Source organism: Aquarana catesbeiana, linkage group LG04, assembly GCF_042186555.1.
Source record: "Aquarana catesbeiana isolate 2022-GZ linkage group LG04, ASM4218655v1, whole genome shotgun sequence".
In the NCBI taxonomy this organism is placed as follows: domain Eukaryota; kingdom Metazoa; phylum Chordata; class Amphibia; order Anura; family Ranidae; genus Aquarana; species Aquarana catesbeiana.
In genome coordinates this window covers 623,563,089-623,585,046 of record NC_133327.1, presented here as the reverse complement: position 1 = coordinate 623,585,046, position 21,958 = coordinate 623,563,089, and the positions used below count along the sequence as shown (strand labels likewise).

General features: G+C 41.1%; 1 protein-coding gene across 1 annotated transcript in view; it reads left to right on the top strand.

Annotated features, from left to right (window-relative positions):
- CNIH3 (cornichon family AMPA receptor auxiliary protein 3) overlaps positions 1-21,076 on the top strand; it is a 270,624-nt gene extending 249,548 nt beyond the window's left edge. The window contains exons 5-6 of the mRNA XM_073629177.1: positions 7,980-8,123; positions 20,256-21,076. Coding sequence (XP_073485278.1) covers positions 7,980-8,123; positions 20,256-20,283 — 172 coding nt within the window. The 3' untranslated portion in view covers positions 20,284-21,076. The remainder of the gene's footprint in view (positions 1-7,979; positions 8,124-20,255) is intronic.
- The last annotated feature ends 882 nt before the right edge of the window (positions 21,077-21,958 follow it).

Sequence of the window (21,958 nt, the reverse complement as noted above, 5' to 3'; positions counted from 1 at the left end):
TGCTGTTTTTTATTTTCCTTGCATGTCCCCCTCAGATCTACAGCGACTTTACTTCCAAGTGCACTTGTAGTGCAAAGTGGATTTGCCTTTAGTAATTAACCCCCTGTGTCAGTTAGTGTCAGTGTGTACTATGGGTACAAACAACAACTAGCGTACTCATATGTGGTATCACTGTGATCATCCGGAGCAGGATAATTTATTTTTGTTTTTTCTTTGGCCGTAGGTTTTGCTAGTAACCAGAAATACACAGCTAAATTAAAAAAAAATGGTTTTATTTAGTATTTTGAGACAGTTTTTCTATAACAATAAAAAAAATCAGGATATATCCATCACCATTTACTAACAAATGAAAGCCCAATTTGTCTTGAAAAAAACAAGGTATAATCCACCTGGATGCACAAAGTAGTTGTGATGAAATGTTTTACTGACACATGCCAAAATTACAAAATTGTGATTAGGCATTTAGATTTGTTTTACTCTAATGCCCTGTACACACAATAGGATTTTCCAATGGAAAATGTGTGATAGGACCTTGTTGTCGGAAATTCCGACCGTGTGTAGGCTTCATCACACATTTCCATAGGAATTTCCGGCACACAAAGTTTGAGAGCTTGCTATAAAATTTTCCGACAACAAAATCCGTTGTCGGAAATTCCGATCGTGTGTACACAAATCTGACGCACAATGTGCCACGCATGCTCAGAATAAATTAGGAGACAAAAGCTATTGGCTACTGCCCCGTTTATAGTCCCGACGTACGTGTTTTACATCACCGCGTTCAGAACGATCGGATTTTCCGACAACTTTGTGTGACCGTGTGTATGCAAGACAAGTTTGAGCCAACATCCGTCAGAAAAAATCCATTGATTTTGTTGTCGGAATGTCTGATCGATGTCCGACTGTGTTTACAGGCCATTAGACGTGAAGGGGGTTAAAGTAAACCTGTTGGAATAAAGAAATAAGGGTACTGATTTCCTACAGAAAATGCTATTTGCTTGATTGTTATATCAGACCTCTCGTTTAATTTGCAACTAACCGCAAAGCAAGTAGAATGTGAAGAAAATATGAGAAAAATCATTGGCAAATTTCAGTTTTTTGGGGTTTTTTTTGTGATTATGATGAGTTTTCTTAGGTTTTCAGATTTAAAGAGAAAGTTTTCAGTAAATTTTATTTTACATAGAAGTTACTATGCTAATGATATACAGAATATCTATTTGAAATATATGTATATTTTTTTTCTTTCTTTTTTTTATATATTTCGTTAAAAAAAATCCATATGTATATATATAGTGAGGGAAAAAAATATTTGATCCCCTGCTGATTTTGTACGTTTGCCCACTGACAAAGAAATGATCAGTCTATAATTTTAATGGTAGGTTAATTTTAACAGTGAGAGACAGAATAACAACAAAAATATCCAGAAAAACGCATTTCAAAAAAGTTATAAATTTATTTGCATTTTAATGAGTGAAATAAGTATTTGATCCCCTATCAATCAGCAAGATTTTTGGCTCCCAGGTGTCTTCTATACAGGTAACGAGCTGAGATTAGGAGCACTCCCTTAAAGGGAGTGCTCCTAATCTCAGCTTGTTACCTGTAAAAAAGACACCTGTCCACAGAAGCCATCAATCAGATTCCAATCTCTCCACCATGACCAAGACCGAAGAGCTGTCCAAGGATGTCAGGCACAAGACTGTAGACCTACAAAAAGCTGGAATTGGCTACAAGACCATCGCCAAGCAGCTTGATGAGAGGGTGACAACAGTTGGTGCGATTATTGTCAAATGGGAAAAAAACACAAAATAACTGTCAATCTCCCTCGGTCTGGGGCTCCATGCAAGATCTCACCCCGTGGAGTTTCAATGATCATGAGAATGGTGAGAATCAGCCCAGAACTACACAGGATCTTGTCAATGATCTCAAGGCAGCTGGGACCATAGTCACCAAGAAAACAATTGGTAACACACTAGGCCGTGAAGGACTGAAATCCTGCACCTGCAAGGTCCCCCCCGCTCAAGAAAGCACATGTACAGGCCCATCTGAAGTTTGCTAATGAACATCTGAATGATTCAGAGGAGAACTGGGTGAAAGTGTTGTGGCCAGATGAGACCAAAATCGAGCTCTCTGGCATCAACTCAACTCGCCATGTTTGCAGGAGGAGGAATGCTGCCCTTTGACACCAAGAACATCATCCCCACTGTCAAACATGGAGGTGTAAACATTATGCTTTGGGTGCGTTTTTCTGCTAAGGGGTCAGGACAACTTCACTGCATCAAAGGGACGATAGACGGGGCCATGTACCATCAAATATTGGGTGAGAACCTCCTTCTCTCAGCCAATGGGTCACAGATAAGTATTGCAGCATGACAATGACCCAAAACCTACGGCCGAAGCAATCTGTTGAGGGATATGAAGGTTTGAGTTACCAAACTTCAGCCTTGAAACCTTAATGACTTGGAGAGGATCTGCAAAGAGGAGGGGGACAAAATCCCTCCTGAGATGTGTGCAAACATGGTAGCCATCTACAAGAAATGTCTGACCTCTGCAATTGCCAACAAAGGTTTTGCCACCAAGTACTGAGTCATATTTTGCGAAGGGGTCAAATACTTATTTCACTCATTAAAATGCAAATTCATTTATAACTTTTTTGAAATGCGTTTTTTCTGGATTTTTTGTTATTCTGTCTCTCACTGTTAAAATAAACCTATATATAGCCTTTCTGAATGTCTAAACGTTGTTACATGAAGAACATGCAGAAGACCACTAGTGGCGCTGCTCTGAAAAAAGTGTGTGCAATATAATTAAATGTACCAAGTGCATAAATCCTAAGTGTTACAAATTACATGTCTTTAAACAATTATAACACCCAGTGACTTCAAAGGTGATTGAGTCAAAAAAAAGGTCCATAGAGGTATGAAAAAAATGTGTCCATAAAGATCAGGAAAAAAATACAAAAGTGTCCTCTTGTTGTCTTTCCACCACACCGCCAGTGTTCAGTGCTCCCGCTCCCTTAAGAAACGCACTCACCGACTCCACATGCCCGCACTTTCGTGCAGGGCTCACAAGCTTTTATACCACACAAATAGGGTATGTTCATCAACTCGATCTCCAATAGTGTGTGCAGGAACCGCTCCACATGAAAAACAATAAGTGCTCCAATAGTGTAAACCAGTAAAAACTCTATTAAACACTACCACTCTCCAAGTGTTCACTCACATTTGACAAACTTTAAAAACAGCAAAAGATCAGTGCAACTTCAAATCACAGCATTACAGCAGTTGGATCACACAGTAACGTAGTGCGGTCACGGCAGACCTGAGGTGTGCAGGCGTGTGCAGGCGTCAGCCTAAAAATCTCACCCCCTCCTCAGTGTCTCGTGGCCAGATTAGATCTCCGCTATTTTGTGCGGCTAACAACCTCCTACGTCACAGACACCACCCCAACATGTTTCGTCATACAATGACTTATTAATGGTATTGGCTGTATGGACTGACAATCATTACTTATATACCCTCCCATCCATTGAATTAAAGAGAACCTAGTCCCGCGCCTGCGCACATCTCATGTCTCCGCAGCCGTAATTCATTCAGCATACAGGGAAAATGCACAAAGATGACTCGATCTCATTAAAGGATAACAAACATTACACATATACCTGCATGCTGGTCAAGTCAAATAGGGGATCTCGATCAGCACACTTTCCCATCATGTGGCTTAATGCTCGCTCCCCCATTGACATTCGATCCATTTAATGCAAGCAATGTGAATGCTATGTATGACATCTCTAGTTGTAGTAGAATATTTATATATAACCTATTACATCAAGAGTGTTACATAATAAAATATAACCTACCATAAAACTTACATATTATTACTAAATTAAAATACAAAAAATGAAATCATAAAAAATGAAAAATGAGTGGTTGGAAAAATATCGCCTAAATAAAAACTACCCATCCATCCAGATAACAATATTGTTATAAGGGAAATTATACCCATCAACCCAATCCTAAAATAGGATCTATCCAAAGGTATCAAACTCATGTCTATTGACTCTGACACAACAGATCCCTCCCCTACCATTTAGAGCTAATTAGGTGACTATATTTATTCCTAGATTGTAAGCTCTAATGAGCAGGGCCCTCTGATTCCTCCTGTATTGAATTGTATTGTACTTGTACTGTCTGCCCTAATGTTGTAAAGCGCTGCGTAAACTGTTGGCGCTATATAAATCCTGTATAATCTTAATAATAATATACAGGTCACTCAGATCTCAGATCACGGCAAACATCAGAAACAGAGCATGTCAGATATGATACATCCTTTCATGCCCTGATATCATAATCCTAATGTCTGCAATCCAATCACACCATATACTTCCAATGATATAATTTATCTTAGGTATGAGTGTTAACCCATAAAAAGCCCCCAAAATCATAACTGTTGTTACTACTATTGACTATATTTCTTTAATCATCAATGTTAATCATCAATTAACATTGCTAAGTCGAGCCCCCAGAGGGGCCCCAAATCGCAAATCACTTATACAGAACCCACCAGCATAAATTGGCTTAAAGGTCACTAATGAAGCAATTTAGATCAAGTTCGACGTTTAGCCCTCTCGGGGCCAAACATTTTAAAAGGAATATCCAGCGAGTCTCTCTCTGGGATAAGTCTCTCACCCTGTTAGAGCCACGCCAAGAGGGAAGTACCAAATCAATGCCACAAAACTGCAGCAGTGAGGGGTCCTGTTGGTGTTTCTCCTTAAAGTGCAATGATACACTATGGAACCTATAGCCATTCTTAATATTGGCCAGATGTTCCAAGATGCGGACTCTCAGAAGCCTCTTAGTTCTTCCCACATATAATAAATTACAGGGGCACCACATCAAATACACCACATGAGTAGAGTTGCATGTGCTAAACTCCTTGATTTCAAAAGTTTCTCCCTCTCTATTTGTAATGCTAGTCACTCCCCTGTTGCTAACTTTTACAGTTCTGCAACAAATACATCTTCTGCAACAAAAGAACCCTTTCATATTTATCCTCATAACATCCTGTCCTGGAGGATCCAGAATTTTCTTTACCACTTCGTCCCCGAAACTTTGCTTGGGCAAAATGTTCGTCAGGTGTCTATCTTTGCATAGAATGTGCCAATGATTTCTATATATATTTTTGATAAAATATTCGATAAAACAAACCTACCATTAAAATGATAGACTGATCATTTCTTTGTAAGTGGGCAACCATGCAAAATCAGCAGGGGTTCAAATACTTTTTTCCTCACTGTGTGTGTGTATATATATATATATATATATATATATATATATATATATACATACATACAGTTCTGCTCATAAGTTTACATACCCTGGCAGAATTTATGATTCTTGGCCATTTTTCAGAGAATATGAAAAAACTTTTCGTTCACTCATGGTTAGTGTTTGGCTGAAGCCATTTATTATTAATCAACTGTGTTTACTCTTTTTCAATCATAATGACAGCAGAAACTACCCAAATGACCCTCATCAAAAGTTTACATACCCCAGTTCACAATACCATGTATTGCCCCCTTCAACATCAATGACAGCTTGAAGTCTTTTGTGGTATTTGTGGATGAGGCTCTTTATCTTCTCAGATGGTAAAGCTGCCCATTCCTCTTGGCAAAAAGCCTCCAGTTCCTGTAAATTCTTGGGCTGTCTTGCATGAACTGCACGTTTGAGATCTCCCCAGAGTGGCTCCATGATATTGTGGTCAGGAGACTGATATAGCAACTCCAGAACCTTCACTTTATTCTGCTGTAGCCAATGACAGATCGACTTGGCCTTGTGTTTTGGATCATTGTCATGTTGAAATGTCCATGTACGTCCCATGCGCAGCTTCCTGGCTGATGAATGCAAATGTTCCTCCAGTATTTTTTGATAACATACTGCATTCATCTTGCCATCAATGTTGCCCAAATTTCCTGTGCCTTTGTAGCTCACACATCCCCAAAACATCAGCCATCCACCTCTGTTTCACAGTAGGAATGGTGTAACTTTCATCATAGGCCTTGTTCACACCCCTCCAAATGTAGCGTTTTTGGTTGTGGCCAAAAAGCTAAATTTTGGTCTCATCACTCCAAATGACTTTGTGCCAGAAGGTTTGAGGTTTGTCTCTGTGCTCTTTGGCGTACTGTAAGCGAGATACATTGTGGCATTTGCGTAGTAATGGCTTTCTTCTGGCGACTCGACCATGTAGCCCATCTTTCTTCAAGTGCCTCCTTATTGTGCATCTTGAAACAGCCACATTCAATGTTTTCAGAGAGTCCTGTATTTCACCAGAAGTTATTTGTGAGTTTTTCTTTGCATCCCGAACAACTTTCCAGGCAGTTGTGGCTGAAATTTTAGTTGGTCTACCTGACCGTGGTTTGGTTTCAACAGAACCCCTCATTTCCCACTTCTTGATTAGAGTTTGAACACTGCTGATTGGCATTCTCAGTTCCTTGGATATCTTTTTATATCCCTTTCCTGTTTTATACAGTTCAACTACCTTTTCCCGCAGATCCTTTGACAATTCTTTTGCTTTCCCCATGACTCAGAATCTAGAAACATCAGTGCAGCACTGGATGAAAGATGCAAGGGTCTGTCAGGAGTCCAGAAACTCATTGACCTTTTATACACACACACTAATTACAAACAAACAGATCACAGGTGAGGATGGTTACCTTTAATAGCCATTCAAACCCCTTTGTGTCAACTTGTGTGCATAATGTGTACACATTTTTTATTAGAAACATTTAATATAGTGTACAACCATGACAAATGATTCCCTGAACACTGTGGGGTTGATTTACTAAAACTGGTGTGTGCAAAATCTGGTGCAGCTGTGCATAGGAACCAATCATCTTCTAACTTTAGCTTGTTCAATTAAGCTTTCACAATAAAAACAGGAAGCTGATTGGTTTCTATGCAAAGCTGCACCAGATTTTGCACTCTCCAGTTTTACTAAATCAACCTCTGTGGGTTTCCTAAAAAGAGACCAACTGCTACCTCTGAGACTTTCTCTGTCTTAGCCCTGGTTCACATTGTTGCGATTTGATGTCAAATCGGCGGCAATTGTTGGCAATGGCTCTGTCCTAATCGGTGCAACGCCGCATTTGGGGCGCCACACCGTTTTCCAAAAGTTGTTTCTGTACTACTTTTGGCAATTTCAGGGTGCGATTTCCATTGACATCTGTGCAGAAACTCGCACAGATGTCTCTGAAATCGCCGCTGAAATCGGCACGGACGTGCGGGAATGAAATCGTGCAAGTTCAGCTGAACTTGCACACTTTCATTCCCACACTCAGTGTGAACCTAGGCTTAATGAAATTTCATATTGAGCTCCCTGAAGCTAGGTTTTTTTTTAAAAGGAGGTAGTGCTGAAAAGAGCATGGCAAACAGGTGAAAAGGAGTCGAGAGCACCACTTGCTGGTTGCATATAAAAATACACTATATTGCTTTACCAAAAGGTTAGAAGTGCACAATTGCCTAAAACAGTTCCCACTGACCTTTGTTAAAAAAAAAAAAAAAAACAGTTCCCACTGTCCCACCTGAATTTATTAATTTGGAGTCTGTTGTCCACATCGTTTCGACCATATAGTATAGGTAAGTTCAGGTATTGACATACGTTTGGCCATAAAGTGTATAAAATATTTCTAGGCAGTATTTCATATTGATAAGAAAACATTGGTTTTAGTCCTAATATATAAAGAAATCAAATATAGGTAAAAACTCAAAATTTTCTGTTTAATGTCGAAACATCAACATACAATCCTGATATTACTTTTGCACCAACACTTTCCTGCATGAAAATAAACCTGTTATAAAATATATGCCAGGATATGAAAAATCAACAAAAAAGCCCCGAAAAATCAACAATGATGCCAATTACTAATGTGACATTTATGTTGCAAACTGTCTTTTACGATAACATATGTTTTTGTTTCCCGCTAATAGGTATTTTTATGGCCCAGCCGACAGCTCCGAGTTGGCGTACGACCCACCTGCAGTAATGAATGCCACTACACTAAGCTACTGCCAAAAAGAGGCCTGGTGCAAGCTGGCATTTTACCTGCTCTCCTTCTTCTATTATCTATACTGGTAGGTCTTCTCCTGTCTGTAATTATTTGTTGTGTTTACAGGGCCCCTTGAGCCAACATATGAAAGATAGTGACACTAATGCCCTGTACACACGATAGGATTTTCCGACAACAAAATCTGTTTTTTTTTCCGATGGATGTTGGCTCAAATTTGTCATGCATACACACGGTCACACAAATCATGTCGAAAATTCCGAACGTCAAAACGCGGTGACGTACAACATGTACGACGAGCCGAGAAAAATGAAGTTCAATAGCCAGGGCGGCTCTTCTGCTTGATTCCGAGCATGCGTGGAACTTTGTGCATCGGAATTGTGTACACACGATCGGAATTTACGAGAACGGATTTTGTTGTCAGAAAATTTGAGATCCAGATCTCAAATTTTGTGTGTCGGAAATTCCGATGGAAAATGTCTGATGGAGCCTACAAGCGGTCGGAATTTCTGACAAGCTCCTATAGAACATTTTCCGTCGGAAAATCCTATTGTGTGTACGGGGCATAAGTGTGCATACCTCCCAACTTTTTGAGATGGGAATGAGGGACACCTATCAGCAAAAGTATGCAGGCATAGGGCACACCCCCTGCCACACCCCCTTAAAGGAGAATTGTACAAAAAAACAAGATTGGTTAAACCCACAAGTGCTTTTTTTTACCACTACTATTCCTTTATATTGGCTTTTGGAATTTACAAATGCAGCAATTTAAAAATCAGATGAAAAGTTTAGTGCTGGAAAACATGTTTTGATAGATAAAAAGTGCATTTTATATACATCTATAAAGATCAGACCAAAATGAGGGACAAATGAGGAGGAATGGACATTGCTCCAAATCAGGGACAGTCCCTCAAAATCAGGGACATTTGGGAGCTATGAGTGTGCCTTCCTAACAGTGTAAGGCCCGTTTCACAAGGGCGGATAGAATTCAGCTTTTAGCTGCGGATATGATCAAGTTATCTACCGCAGCTAAACTCAGACAATGCTTTCCTATGGCCCCATTCACACACGGGGTGAATGGAAGACAGCTTTCCGCACCTGATTCGGGCATTTTGAATATCTTGTAATGCCTTTTGGACTGTGCAATGCCCCTGCTACGTTCCAGCATTTCATTAACGATGCCTTCCGTGACTTTTTGGATCTGTTTGTCATAGTCTATCTGATTGATATATTAATCTTTTCTTCATCCCTGGACAATCATCACAGACATGTAAAGAGCGTTTTGGGCCGACTTCAGCAGCATGGCCTATACGCCAAGCCTGAAAAATGCGAATTTGAACGCCAAAGTATTCAATTCCTGGGACTAATTATATCCACGGAAGGGGTGAAGATGGGTTCTCAAAAGGTCACTGCCATTCCAGACTGGCCGGCTCCCGCAGATAAGAAAGGTGTTCAGCGATTTGTAGGATTCGCAAATTTTTATCGGAAATTCATTAGGGGATTTTGCGCTATCATCTCCCCCATCACGCAACTAATCAGGCAAGGCATCAAGTTTCAGTGGTCCGCTGAAGCGCAGATGACCTTTGAGACTCTTAAAGGACTGTTTACTTCTGCATCTGTTTTAAAACACCCTGATCCAGTCTTGCCTTACGTCCTGGAAGTGGACGCATTAGAAACAGCAGTTGGAGCAGTGCTTTCTGAGAGACTAGGGTCTAAAGCTCTGTTGCATTCAGTTGCCTTCTTCTACCGTAAACTATCTGCAGTGGAACTAAACAATGATGTTTGGGATCATGAACTCCTAGCAATCTAGGCTGCACTGGAAGAATGGAGGTACCTGCTGGAAGGAGCTGCACACCCAATCTTGATCTACACAGATCATAAGAATTTAGAATACTTAAGAGCGGTAAAGAAGTTGAAACCCTGACAGGCCAGGTGGGCACTTTTTTTTCTAGATTCTCTTTTCACATAACTTATAGGCCTGGATCTAAGAATACAAAACCTGATGCACTTTCCCGCATGTTTAGCCTGTCGGAACAGTCTGTACCCCCAGATACTATTCTGTCTTCAGGGAATTTCCTTTTGCTCCAAGGAAAACTACTATCTCAAATCAAATAGGCTTCTGTGGGAATCCCCTCACCTACTGGAACTACCTTACAGGCAAGAGATGGGTTGCTATGGTATAAGGATACGATCTTTATACTGGAAGACGTCCGAGTCTCTATCTTGGGGCTGTGTCACGACCACATGTTAGCTGGACATTTTGGAATCAGCAATACCTCTGAACTTGTGCAACGTACATTCTGGTGGCCGCAAGTAGAGAAAGTCTGCAAGAAGTATGTTGAATCTTGTATCACCTGTATTCAGAGCAAGAACAGCAAAACTAAGGCTTGGGGTCTGCTAAAACCACTACCCGTCCCAGGTAGACCCTGTAGGATGATTTCTATAGACTTTATTGTCGAGCTTCCTCCATCGGAAGGCTACAGCACCATCTTCGTGGTAGTGGACTGGTTGTCTAAAATGGCACATTTCCTCCCTATGAAAGATACGCCATCTGCTCAAGAGACTGCACAAATTTTTATCAAGTAAATTATAAGACTTCATGGGGTTCCAGCAAATATTGTGTCGGATCGTGGGGTGCAGTTCACCTCTAGATTTTTTAAAGCCTTGTGTACAGCCTTGAGGATCGAACTATCATTTTATTCAGCCTATCACCCACAAACGAATGGACGGATGGAGAGAACCAATCAGACTCAGTTGAACAGTATCTACGCTGTTTTTCCTCATTCTCTCAAGATAACTGGGTGTCCCTATTACCAGCTGAGTTTTCCTACAATAACTCTGTCCATTCAGCCACAAAGCAATCTCCGTTCTTCACCAATTACAGCTTCCATCTCTCCTTCTTGGCCAATACAGTAACAGAATGCTCAGTACCTGTTCTTTGACACTAATAACAAACTGTTGCAAGAAACAATGACTAAAACACAGGCATACAACAAAAAGATCTTTGACAAGAGGAGAAGAGGGGAGTTGATTCTGAAACCAGGAGATCAAGTATGGATCACTGGAAGCAATTTTGGATTGCAGGAAGAGGAATAACCAAATTCCAAATAACCAAACTCCCAATGGGCAGCCGGAGGCTGCCCATTGGGAGGGGGCAATGTTAGGAAGGGCATGCCAGCAACCAAGATGGCAGTCGGGGAAGATCCCCTGTGCTCCATGTCCCATTGAGAAGAGCAGCACGGGCGCATTTGCGTGCATGTGTGCGCACCAATACTGAATGGGATGCCACCACAAGTGCGGTGACAGCTTTTGGCGCCAAAGGGGACTTAAACTGGCTCATTCCTCAAGATCAATGCTGTCTAGTCTACAGCGTTTCATGTGTCTCCTGCTATCCGTTGCCTGTACCAGTTCCTGTTTTCCTACCCGGCTTGCTCCTGACTACTTCTGTTATCTGCCTGCATCTGACCCCGGCTTGTCTTTGATTACGCTTCTGCCTGTTCCTTCTGCCACCTTGCTGCCAACCCTGCCTGCATCTGACTACACTTCTGCGTCAGCACGTGTTCTGGACTTGTTCTCTGATGTCTGATTCAGCTTGCATGCACCTGCCTGTGCTCCAGTCATTACCAACACCAAGTTCCGCTAGCTGCTGTACCCACGCTCCTGTCCGCAAAACCCAAGTACCAGCTTACTCCAGTCTCCAGCCTGTCAGCTGTTCCTGGTTGTCCTGCTGTGTCTGTGTTCCTCCAGAGCTCTGCCTTCAGTTCCGGTTCAGCCTCCCTGCTAGCAACTTGCCAGGCACTCGTGCGACTCTGCACTCCCGCACCACCTGTCTGCTCTACCAGGGGCCTCGAGTCAGAGGTGTAAGAGAGGCCTTCTTCTGCATAACAGACTCTACCATCAAGTACGTGACAGTGGGCAATGTGCTCTGATTTCGCTTTTTTACTGTTAACCACTGACCGCCCACTGTCGTTATATGTTGGTATTTTGACGTTAAATACTGGGGTTATGGCAGCAGATAGCTGCCATAACCCCGGTATTTTCTTAAACGACGGGCGGTCCGCTTTAGGATAAAAGTGGTCTCCATGGCATATTTGGCGCGAGATCACTTTTATCTGCGGCGGGAGAGGTGCCCCCCCGCCGCGTTCTGGTCATCTCCACCGCTTACCGGAGCCGTCCGTAGCGGCGGAGACGATACGATCCTTTCCCCTCAGAGGCTGGAGGTCGAGTGAGGGAATGATGGCCCCCACTAGACTCAATGACGTTGGATGAAGTCAGCGACGTTAAACATCACTTCCGCCCAACGACCTTAAAGGGACTTTTTTTTGTGTGTAAATGTGAGATCTGAGGTTTTTTTGAACCCAGATCTCACATTAAAGAGGTCCTGTCATGTTTTTTTCTATTACAAGGGATGTTTACATTCCTTGTAATAGGAATAAAAGTGATCCCCGCATTTTTTTTTTTAAAGGGACAGTGTAAAAATAAAAAATAAAAAATAAATAAGAAAATAAATAAATAAATTTAAAGCGCTCCATCCTGCCGTGCTCACGTGCAGAAGCTAACGCATACGTTAGTCGTGCCCGCATATGTAAATGGTGTTCAAACCACATGTGAGGTATCGCCGCAATCGTTAGAACGAGAGCAATAATTCTACCAAAAAGACTTCCTCTGTAACTCAAAACTGGTAACCTGTAGACATTTTTAAACATCACCTATGGAGATTTTTAAGTGTCAAAGTTTGACGCTATTCCACAAGCGGGCGCAATTTTGAAGCATGACATGTTGGGTATCAATTTACTCGGCATAACATTATCTTTCACAATATAAAAAAAATGGGCTAACTTTTTCTGTTTTCTTACTTTTTAATTCAAAATAATTTTTTTTTTGCGCAACGGTCTTATAAACGCGATTTTTTGGGAATAAAAAAAATGTGGCTAACTTTTTCTGTTTTCTTAATTTTTTAATTCAAATTTTTTTTTAACCCAAAAATTGCGTTTATAAGACCGTTGCGCAAATACGGTGTGACATAAGGTATTGCAACAACCACCATTTTATTCTCTAGGGTGTCTGAAAAAAATATATATGATGTTTGGGGGTTTTAAGTAATTTTCTAGTAAAAAAATAAAAACAGATTTTAACTTGTAAACAACAAGTTTGAAAAATAGGCCTGGTCCTTAAGTGGTTAATATATCTAAAGAATTCCTTGGGATTTTTTTACTCTCCTCTGCTATGTGTCTCCCGTAGTCTTTTGTAGCCGTCCTGATTGCGTTCTTACACTTCTTATTGAATTCCTTGTAGTGTTGGAATGTTGACAATGCCACTTTTTTCTCTTTAATAAGAATTTTTACGTTACGGTTTAGCCACCCAGGATTAACCTTCGGTCTTCCAAATTCATTTCCCATTCTCATTATTTAACCATTGTGATATATAACCAGTGATCATTTTGCCGTCAAATTTCAATTTAGCTTTTGTCATAGTCTTTTGACTAAAATGCCATTTTAGTTTTAGTCATATTTTAGTCATAGTTACATAGTTACATAGTAGGTAAGGTTGAATAAAGACAACAGTTCATCCAGTTCAACTTATGTAAGTGTACGTAAGTCAGCGTCAAAAATCATTTCCTATATCCCTGTATATTGTGTTCTTTAAGATGCACGTCCAAGAGTCTTTTAAAAATATCAATACTTCCCGCTGAAAAACCACTTGTGGAAGAGAGTTCCACATCCCTATCGCCCTGACAGTGAAAAAACCGCTGCGCTGATTAAGGTTAAACTGCTTCTCCTTCAATCTCATTGTGTGGCCCCATGTTCTCTTACACCACCTGAGATTGAATAGCTTTTTTCCTATGCTGGAGTCACCATTGAGGTATTTGTAAATCGCTATCATGTCCGCTCTCAAGTGTCTTTTGCCCAACGAGAATAAATTTAGTGCTCCTCGTATTTCAGGTCCTCCAGTTCCCTTATTAATTTAGTTGCCCTTCTTTGGACTCTCTCCAGCTCCAGCACATCCCTTCTGAGGACTGGTGACCAGAACTGGACGAAATACTCCAGATGAGGCCAAACCAGAGTTTTATAAAGTGGCAGGATTATAGTTTTATCTCTGGAGTATATCCCCATTTTTATGCATGCTAATATTCTGCCGGATTTGGTAGCTGCAGCTTGACATTGCATACTATTGGTCAGTCTATCTTCAACTAGGACCCCCAGATCTTTCTCCATCCTTGACTCCCCCCAGCAGTTCTCCCCCTAGTGAGTAGTTTGTGTTTTTGTTCTTAACTCCCAAGTGCATTATTTTACACTTCTTCACATTAAACCTCATTTGCCATGTAGTTGCCCATTCCATTATTTTGTTCAGGTCTTTCTGTAAAATCTCTTTGTTCACTGTTGCAGGTCCGATTGCAGCGTGGATTTTTGGCTTAATTCAGACCTGAAACAGAAAAGTCGCACAGGGCTCCTGTGCAAATCACACCGGAGCGGCTGCGGAGAATTGTGAACCGGCTCCATAGAGAGGTGGTCACAATCTCCTGCTGTGCGAGTTGGGTGAGGGAATATCCACATCCAATTCACACTAGTGTGAACCCAGCCTAAAGGATTCAGGTAAAAAAAGAATTCATCTGAACAGTGCCTGCATCTAGTCTGATGCAGGCACTGCCCAGGTATTCAGCAGGAGCTGGGGAGGCTGCTGCATATAGCAAAACAGCATAGATAGAGGAAACAATTGATTTCTCTTGTTAATCCCAGGAGTAAGCTGGATGAGATAAATCTATATGTACATGGCCAACTTTAGACTCTGGCTCCCAGCCTGTTAAACTGGTGATGTCATGCAACCTCCTGGTGCCTCCTATGAAACCTGAGAAATCCAAATGGATGCATTGTGAAGGAGTATATTATCATATAATTTGGGATCCTTGGGTTTCACAGGAGAATGTAAGAAGGTTGCTGCCAGAGTCTAAGGTAAATATGTTTTACTTACCGGATATACACGAGAATAAGCCAACCCGAATATAAGCCAAGGCACCTAATTTTACCACAAAAAACTGGGAAAACGTATTGACTCGAGTATAAGCCTAGGCTGAGAAATGTGCAGCTAATGTAAGTGGAAAAGAGGGTCAACAATGCCCATTTGCAACCTCACTGTGTCCATTTGCATGCCTCACTGTGCCTATTTGCAGCCATAGGTCCCCTGAACTTCAAACTCGGTAGTTAAGGGTTCCTAGATGCCCCCTAGCTGCAGCCAAAGGGTCCCGAAATGACATTGCTGAAGATGGACACAGTTGACCGACTTTGGGGCCCCGTATCTCGGGGCCACTAGGTGCTAGGAACCCCAAATTTGGTGTGCAAACCCAGTGGAACTAGCACTCCAACATACCCAAGCTGGGATTCCTATTTCCGAGATACGGGGCCCAAAAGTCGGTTTGGAAAATGTCATTCTCTGCTGCAGAAAAGTGCTTGACATTTTCCGAACCGACTTTGGGGCCCCCTATTGTAGAAAAGTGCTTGACTCGAGTATAAGCCGAGGGGGGCATTTTCAGCACAAAAAAATGTGCTGAAAAACTCGGTTTATACTCAAGTACATACAGTAATTTTTTTGTCTATTGTGTTTCCTTTGATTGACCATATGGATTTTTGCATGAGGGGGAGGGGGTAACAGATAGTTAATGGTTGGTTTGGACTGCAGGGTCTTCATTAAGAAGAAATCCATGTATGGATAGTTTATAAATATTTGCAATGGCCGATTGACACAGAACCCAGAAGCAAATGGAGATCACTGGAGTAGCGGTGTCTACTACAGTGATATTCAACTTCCAGGGGCATTGGCCAGGTATGACACCTGCATAGCTGTCAGGTCACCTGGGACCAGGTGACAGATGCACTCTGTAGGAGTCGGAAGTGCACCGCTAAGGTAGTGGACCCTAGGACTGACTGCTGCGTATTGAACCCTGGAAGGTTCAGGAAGCAGGTCTACAGGATAACTAACATGGATCCCAGTGGGAGCTAGAGCATAGATTCCCCAGGGCGCGGAGTCTAAGAGCCAGCGGGTGTTCACCAAAGCCTCTAGTGGTGAGGATGGACTGCGCTGCAGTCTGGCTCCAGGTCATTGCCCCCATAGTCTCACAGCTCACGCTCACCGTAGACTACAGGAGAAGAGGAAGGAGGCAGCAGACTGGAACGACAGGGAAGTAAGGGGTAAGCCAAAGGTCAGGGCGACTAGCAGACAAGGATAAACATAACACGCCAAAGGTCAGTGTAACAAGCAGACAGGGAGAGTCGAGAACAGGCCAAAGTCGGTAACAGGAATCAGACGTAGGAAACACAGCAAGTACACACGGAGGCTAACACACAATGGTTGATCAGCACAAATAGAGCTTTCTTTTGGTGGTATTTATTCACCTCTGCGGTTTTTATTTATTGTGCTATAAACAAAAAAAGAGTGACAATTTTGAAAAAAAAACGCAATATTTTTTACTTTTTGCTATAATAAATATCCCCCAAAAATATATCAAAAAAACTATTTTTTTCCTCAATTTAGGCTGATATGTAGTCTTCTACATATTTTTGGTAAAAAAAAAAAATCGCAATAAGCATATATTGATTGGTTTGCACAAAAGTTATAACGTGGTGATCTGCGATTTTTATCAGGACTGTGACATTATGTCAGACAATTTTGACACATTTTTGTGACCATTGTCATTTATACAGAGATCAGTGCTATAAAAATTTATTGATTACTGTAAAAATGTCACTGGCAGAGAAGGGGTTAACACTAGGGGGCGATCAAGGGGTTAATTGTGTTCCCTAGTGTGTGTTCTAACTGAAGGGTGGAGGGGACTGTGTAGGAGAGATGACAGATCGCTGTTTATACTCTGTATGAACAGACAATCTGTCACTTCTGTTTACGCACACAGATCCCGGTTCTCGTGTGCCCCGAGCGATTGCGGGAGCCTGGCGGTGATCGCGACCGCCGAGCACTCGCATCGGCTCCTTGGGCGAGCAGGCAGAGAGCGCGCGCCCCTAGTGGCCAGATAAGGAAGCGATGTAACATGACGGCGATTCGCGCAGCCGAGCCATGTTGCCGCAGTACAACTGCGGCGGCTGGTCGGCAAGCGGTTAAAGCAGTATTGAACCCAAAAGCAAACATTTTTTATATTTCAGCTTACCAATTCATAGATGTGGTGGCTGCATTCGTTTTATTTTTAGGCTTTCTTTCTTCTATATTCATCTGGTGATCCAGCCAGAAAGTCTGTTGTTTTTCAAAAGCACAAGCCTTTTAACACTGGCAGGGTGCTTAAAATAATTAGCTTTTTTTTTATTCATGTAAAACCTTTATCCCAAAAAGCAAAAAAACTGTTTGCTGTAACTGATTATAAAGTGTGAGCTTCAATATGTAAGTGTATTTAAATTTGTTAGTACATTTAACATTACCCTACCCCCGGACTGACAATGCTGCTGTCTGCTTTACCTCCTGTGCTCATTCATCCAGAGTTGTGTCTCACTAATACTGGAGGTGGGAAAAAACTAAGAAAAGAAAACTGATGCAGCCGCCAAATCTAATGATTGGTAAGCTGCAATGTATTACATTTTTATTTTAATACCACTTTAATCTACAGATTGTTCATCTGAAGACTGCACACCAGTGCATCCCAGTAGTTCTCAAACCAAGCTATCGCAAACAGCCACAAATCTCAGATTATTGAATGAAAACCAGTCAGGAAGACAGCTAATCAGTACAGTTAATCACAACATATAGGTAATGGTTTGGATTGCAAGGTCTGCTTTAAAGCAGAACTCCAGCCAAAAATAACAAGCCCCTGGTGCAATATTAATTTTCAATCTGGAGCTGTCCCTTGCAGTACTTCACAAGTAGTCAATTACAGAGCATTGCAAACATAGTCACACTGCAAGTTGAACATAACCAGATCTCTAGTATGGTGAAATAAAAGACCGTCCCTCTTTATCCCCCTCTTGGAGCCATGTTATTCACCCTAACCCATGTTTCTCATTCCAGTGTTGTTGAGATCAGTTTCAAACGGCATTCAGACCTAGTAACCAACCCATAATCAGATCCACCGGGACAAGCCCAGGTACATCAAGCCATGGGCCCAAAAGTTTTTCAAACTTTTAGGTGTATCCTCTATGTTGATATATGACTTTCTCCATCTGGAGCATATTGCCCACTGCAGTGATCCATTCCTTAATCATAGGAGGGAACCCAGCTTACCTTGGAGAGCTCTGGAAACTCTGTGTCCAGGTCCCCGAGCCCCTCCTATGTGTAAATCACTCTGTGTCCATTAGGGGCACAGGGTGACCGATAACCCCAGTCTGATCTGTGCTAGGCAGACTCGCTGTACAGCCACACTGGAATATTGTATATATGTATATATTGTGTGTTGTCTCATGCTGTTGTGGACTGTTTGCTGGGATCTTTTGGGGTGTGGCTGTGTCCCATTGTTCTGTTGTGTCTGTCTGCCTTAGCAGAAATGTATTATGGGATGGATGTTTTGTATTTGCGTTCCTGACATGTGGACTGGGGACAGGGTGGAGAGGGGACGGGCGAATTCCCCCAACAACTCTCCCTGCTGATTGGACAGTTTACCCCGCCCTGAATCAAAGGGAGGGGTGAGTTGTTCCCTGAGTGTATACCTGTGTACCCGTGTTTGAATAAATAGTTTGATGTTTTACACCCTACATTGAGTTACGACTAATGACTGGGTGAACTAAGGGGTCTTGGATAGTGCTGGTTCTGGACAAAGGAAGCATTTACGGCAGACATAATCCTGTTGAGTACGGGGGTCCGTCACACATATAAAAATACATTTAATGATTTATTCACCCTTACAGGACTGCATTAACTTGTGTTTTTCATACATTTGCCTAGAGTTCATCTTTAACCCCTTGGTGCCGAGTGTATGCAAATATTAGGCCCCACTTGACTGGGCTTTTTTCCATGGGGCCGCATATTTGTGTATCTGACTTTGTGCTGGGAGTGCGCCGCATTGGCGTGCTCCCAGCACAGAGACTGGGGTCTCACCAAGAGCCTTGGGCCCTGTACTAATGATCAGGATATGGAACTCCAGATTCCGGATCACTCACCTGATTGCTGTGATAGCATCTGATTGGCTATCATAGTGACCAGTCACTGTGAAGCCCACCCCGTGATTTTTCTCTCTGAATGTAGGAGAGAGATACATCGTACCTCTCTCTCCTTGAAGACAGAAAAAAAATGGTGAGAAAAAATAAAATAATAATATTATTAAAAAATGAAATAAAAAAATACCTAGATGAAGGTTTGATCTAGGTCAGTGCCAGGGTTAGTGTTTGGGTCAAGGTCAGGGTCAAAGGTCAAATGTCAAGGTCAGTATTTTTCAGGCAAGATTTTTTTTTTTTTAATTAGTATTAGTGTCGGGGGGAAATGTACTAAAACTGGAGCACTCAGTATCTGGTGCAACTAGGCATGGTAGCCAATCGGCTTCTAACTTCAGCTTGTTCAGTTAATCTTTAACAATAATACCTGGAAGCTGATTGGTTTCTCAGCAGAGCTGCTCTAGATTTTGCACAATACAGTTTTAGTAAATAAACCCCATAGTGTCAGTGTGTTTTAGGTAGAATAAAAAAAAGCAAAATGCGCACTATTGTTTGTGGGTTGTACAACAGGTACAAACAACAACTAACATATATGTATGTGGTATTGCTGAAATCGTCAGGAGAATTTGTTTTGGGTTTGATGGAAGACTATGGTAGTAGAAAGAAATTTACAGCTAAATTTTAAAAAAAAAATTTTTTTTTTTTATTTATTTTGGGCCAGTTTTCCTTTGACAATAAAAAAAATCAGTAGATATCCATTACTATTTAGCACCAAATGAAAGCCCAATTTGTTCTGAAAAAAACACGTATAATCCACCTGGATGCACAAAGTAGTTGTGATGATATGTACGGTTTTACTATGTTAAAGTTGCAAAATTGTGCTTAGGCATTAACATTTGTTTTACCCTTAGGCGTAAAGGGGTTAATATGTCCAACAAAGAAACAGCTATGATGTGCTATGACATTTTCTAAAATCTTTGCAATATATATAAAAGATCCCCTAACCCATATAGGTTAGGGGATCTTTTTCCTCAACAAACTGGAGTTTCACTTAAATTGAATGTGATAGGAAGGAAGTCTTGCGAATTCTCACTAACAAAATCTTCTTCGTATTTCTTCAGTATGATATATACTTTAATGAGTTCCTAAGGAAGAAGGAGCAGAGGATCGAAAAGGTTATGCCAGTTAAAAACAAACACTTGTCTGGCTATTATATGCAGCTGGACATTATCGAACCACCTGCAGCACGTTGTGGACAGCCTCTGTTGGATGATACTTTGGAGCCCTGGAGATCCAGCTGAAATGTCTCTGAAAGTTATTGTGGAATTTGTGCAGATTATAACTTTCTCGCCCAGCCTCACATTTGATGGGCTGATCCACGGCTGACTGGGAAGATGGAGACTTTACTTGCTCTGTACATTGGAAGTTTTTTAACTGGAAGTTGAATATCAAAATTTCGAAAAGTTGAATTGGATGGCGGTCAGAAGCTGTGGGTGATGGAAAAGGTGGTGGGATTTATTATTTGTGGATTATTATTTTAAAAAGGTACACTTTTTGGAATATGAATTTGAGGACTCCCTCTTGCAATAACATGTGGAAATAACATGCAGGTCCTTAAATTTAAGAAGGACCTTTAGTAAAAAAAATAAATAAATAAATAAACTTCCAGACTTTACCTTGATGGGGGAATTTTAGTTTATGCCATGTTATTTGGAATTACATTGTAATGCATTTGTTGTTACCCTAAATAAGGTAATAATTGAACACCTTATACACCATCACTAAAAGTGATTCAGCGTATTGATTATTGCTTTTCTGTGTCTCTGCTCTCTATCAGCTGTTCAACCTCACAAGACAAAGAAAAATGCAAGTTTCCAAATGGCTACAATACATAAAATGATGTACTGAACTAAAGTTACGTGGCCTTTGCTCTCCAAAAAAAAAAAAAAAACGCAAGTGGGGTTATAACATGAGAACCAAAACTATGGACTGTAAAGATGGATGGAATACCACCTTTGTGTATTAAAGCTAACCTGTCGTCAGTCACTAAACCTTACATTCTGACAACAGGCTTAGTGCCACTTTTCTTAAAGCGACCCTGTTGCTATAGAAAAAGCATGCCATACCTGTAAATGAAGATGCCACCCTTACCCCTTGACACAGGTAGTCAGACACTATAGCTGGCTTCTGTGTTCTTCACCTATAGCAGCCCCCTTTCCCATAGGGGAAGTATTTTACAATACTTTATTCATATTGATTAAAACAAGTGGATCTCCTTGATCCTAAAAACACTGACCATGTAATGCATATCTCCTCTCAATTAACAACATACTGTATATTGTTACATGGAATAAAGAGGATAATACTGCGCTGATGCCCCAAGGTAATGGTGTAGCAGCCAGCACAACAATAAACAAATTGTGTGTAAAGTGGAAAAATGTGCAACGCTAATGAGTGACAACTACCTATGAACAAACAAGGTGCTAGTATACAGTGCACATGGTTACTGCTAACCAGGTCCATGTGACTCTTAATAGTACAAGTGTAAAAATGCTGAATCAATGTAAACAATAATTAATTAAGGACTGCTTGATGTGCATAAAAATATATAAAGTGAACCAAAGAATTGAAGGTGTCTAGTGCAAACATAATATCTCACAAAAATTAAAACATTTATTGAACAGGTCCAGAACACTCACATGTCCATAGTGATAAAAGCACTTATAAAAAAATGTATTATAACGCAATGACAGAAACAGCTCCGACACGTTTCGTCGAATAAGACATTGTCTGGAAATGTCTTATTAGATGAAACGTGTGGGGT